The following is a 3,283-nucleotide window of genomic DNA, read 5'->3' as shown; positions in this document are numbered from 1 at the left end:
CCATAAATGGATCTCTGAAGTTTGCATACTTTCCGTGGACTCTTAGGATCAACATAACCCTCGGGTTGTGTCATGTACACATCCTCGAGCAAATTCCCGTTAAGGAATACGGTCTTGACGTCCATCTGCCATATCTCGTAGTCATAATACGCAGCTATGGCCAGCAGAATCTGTATGGATTTAAGCATCACAACTGGTGAAAAGGTTTCATCATAGTCTATACCATGAATCTGCCGAAACCCTTTCGCGACGAGTCGTGCCTTATAGGTATGCACGATGCCATCCATGTCGGTTTTCTTCTTGAAAACCCACTTGCATCCAATGGTCTTAATACCATCGAATGAATCGACCAAAGTCCACACTTTGTTGTCGTACATGGATTGCATCTCAGACTCTATGGCCTGGTGCCATTTCTCGGAATCGGAACTCGCCACAGCCTCTGAATACGACGTAGGCTCGTCATGTTCTAACAACATGAGTTCGTCGTTTCCAGTCACAAGAAAACCATATCTTGTAGGCTCTTGGCGAATTCTACCAGATCTCCGAGGTTCACTAGGAGGTGATGTCTCAACAACTTGTGATACAGGTTGAACTGTTTCGACCTGTTCACTCGGTTCTTCGACCTGACCAACACCTGGTCCGCCGGACCAAGCACTCGCGGAATTGACCAGTCAGAGACTTGGTCCGGAGCTGACCAACTCTTGGTCAACCGGACCAAGCACAGTGACCTACCGACAGTTCGAACAGAAGCCCGATCCGGCGGACCAGAATCTTGGTCCGCCGGACCAAGCGTGCTCCGGACCAAGGATTCAGTCCGTCTGACCTTTTGGTTCGCCGGACCAAAATTTCGGTCCGCCGGACCAACCATGCTCCGAGCGTCACGTTCTAGTCCGTCTGACTGGTCTGGTCCGCCGGACCAACTTTTGGTCAGCTCCGGACTAGACCAGTTTGTCGGCCTCTCACTCTGCCTCACCAAGTCCGTCTGGTCCGGAGCTGACCAAGAATTGGTCAGCTCCGGACCAGACTTCAAAGACGGAGAAAAATCCATTTTTTCTCGTACGTTCGATCCTGTACTTATACGTCCATCCCATATTTGTGTGACCCTTTAGGCTCCTCCGAATACGGCAGTAAACGCGAGATTCAATCTCGCTTTACAAATCATAAGCAGTCTCTAGCAAGACATTATGATTACCCGTATCGGAAAGAGTTAGATGTGATCTAACCGAAAAGCCGGAGATAGCTCTAACGATGATCCTCTTTGTCTCACGATATCATAATCTAACTTATAGTTCGAATGCTTTGTCGTATCCCGAGCAGACTGTAAGAGATAGATGACATTCATCTATAGTGCGACCACACATTTCTACAGTCTCACTCCTACGACGGGCCCAAGCGATATCTCTCTCTTTTGAGAGAGACAAAGTTCCATCTTGACTATCTACTATCCACTACATGATTCGTAACGTACCCGAGCCACGCCTTTATAATCATCCGGTTAAAGACAACGTTTGACGCAGTCAAAGTACATTACTCGTCATGATGGATATAATAGATATCTCAGGTCTGAGGATCCAAAGTGAACCATCAAGTAAGATTCAAGTCATGGATAGAATCCAATTGACAATCTCACGCAAAGTCATCCAGTCACTTGTTCCAAACAAGTACTCATGATCGTGATCCGTATCCAATACACATGATCATCATCATGATCATCCATCACGCCTCATGTTAGTCTTAATTCATCATTGCTCCCACAATGACAAGCGACTAAGGAATTTAGGATCGTTCTTAACGATCCATGGATATCATTATTTATCAAATATGCAAAATAAATAATGAACAAACAATGCATTAATCCAATAAATACATCGTATCATACATAGTTCTCATATCGTATGATCATCCTAGGGCATCACATCCATCACTATCTGCTCAAACATGGATAATTGCGTCTGCAGTGTTAAGGAATGGACGACCAAGAATGATAGGTATCTTAGAGTGTTCATCCATGTCGAGGACCACGAAGTCAACGGGGATATAGAAGTTCCTGACTTTCAGCGGCACATCCTCAAATATTCCAACAGGATATTTAACAGAACGATTGGCAAGTTGGAGAATCATTCTAGTGGGTTTTAGCTCACCCACATTCAATTTCTTGAAGATCGATAATGGAAGAAGATTGACGTCGGTTCCCAGATCAAAAAGTGCACGATCGATGGAAATATTACCCAATTTACAAGGGATTGAGAAACTACCTGGATCGGACCGCTTAAGCGGAAGCTCGTGTTGGATCAGAGCACTGCATTCAACAATAAGCGCCATGGTTTCTTTCTCAATAACCCTTTTCTTGGTCAGGATGTCCTTCAGATACTTCGTGTATGAGGGAATCTGCAAAATAGCGGCAGTGAATGGCACGGTTACCTCGAGTTTCTTCGGCATCGCAACGAACTTTGCGAATTGGCTGTCTTCGTTGTGCTTTCTCAGGTGGGATGGAAACGGTACTGGTGGTGACCTAGGAGGAGGCACGTAAACTGGTGCAGGTGTATCATCGGGAGTGTCTGAAACTGTGGTTCTCGAGCTACGTCTTGTTCAACCATTGGTGCGTCTCCAGAATCTACCTGCTTACCACTTCTCAAGGTAATAGCATTGACATGTTCACGAGGATTAGTCTCAGAGCTATCTGGAAGAGACCCAGATGGTCTTTGAATGGCTAATGCTAGCTGAGCAATCTGATTACCTATGATCTTGAAGTGAGCCTCAATGTTCGCGAACTGAGCTCAGAATTCCTGGTTCGCCTTCTCTTGATTCTGTATAAGCAAAGCATGCGTATCAAGGTTGGATTCAGGATTACCTAGAGGTGCGACATTGATGTAGGATTGCCCTTGAGTTCTATAGTTGGAGTTCTGATTTGGACCCCTGGACTGAAAAGAAAAGTTAGGAGGAATCCTCGTGTTTGAGTTGTTGGATGCTCTGAAGTTGTTCGGCGCGAAATTCTCAACATTGTCCGATTTGTAGGAGAGATTGGGATGAAATTTTTCAACCCAGATTGTACGTGTCCGGGTAGGGATTGTTGACGACATAGCTCACATATTCGACTCTCTTATCCATGCATACATACCGAGCTCCTCTTGTGTTAGCGTCGAATGCTCGGTCCTAGAGGGTCGTCTGGAATCTTCGAGCTTAGCATTGAGGACAACCAATTGTTGAGGACCATTTGCATGGTCTGATCATTGCATTTCTTTGGCAGATCTTTAGAATACTCGCTCGGAGTGTCTTCTTCTTG

The 3,283-nt window shown here is 45.4% G+C and overlaps 1 protein-coding gene across 1 annotated transcript; it reads right to left on the bottom strand.

Annotated features, from left to right (window-relative positions):
* Positions 1–1,932: 1,932 nt before the first annotated feature.
* On the bottom strand, positions 1,933–3,080 carry LOC104808342. The gene is made up of 3 exons (XM_010534019.1): positions 2,852–3,080; positions 2,627–2,737; positions 1,933–2,531 (listed from the first exon to the last, which is right to left on the bottom strand). Exons 1-3 carry the CDS (start codon positions 3,078–3,080, stop codon positions 1,933–1,935), a joined length of 939 nt encoding a protein of 312 aa, XP_010532321.1.
* Between the last annotated feature and the right edge of the window lie 203 nt (positions 3,081–3,283).

Source organism: Tarenaya hassleriana, unplaced genomic scaffold (assembly GCF_000463585.1).
Source record: "Tarenaya hassleriana unplaced genomic scaffold, ASM46358v1 Cleome14, whole genome shotgun sequence".
Lineage (NCBI taxonomy): Eukaryota > Viridiplantae > Streptophyta > Magnoliopsida > Brassicales > Cleomaceae > Tarenaya > Tarenaya hassleriana.
Note: the sequence above shows the minus strand (reverse complement) of the source record. Positions and strands in the feature narration are given on the sequence as shown.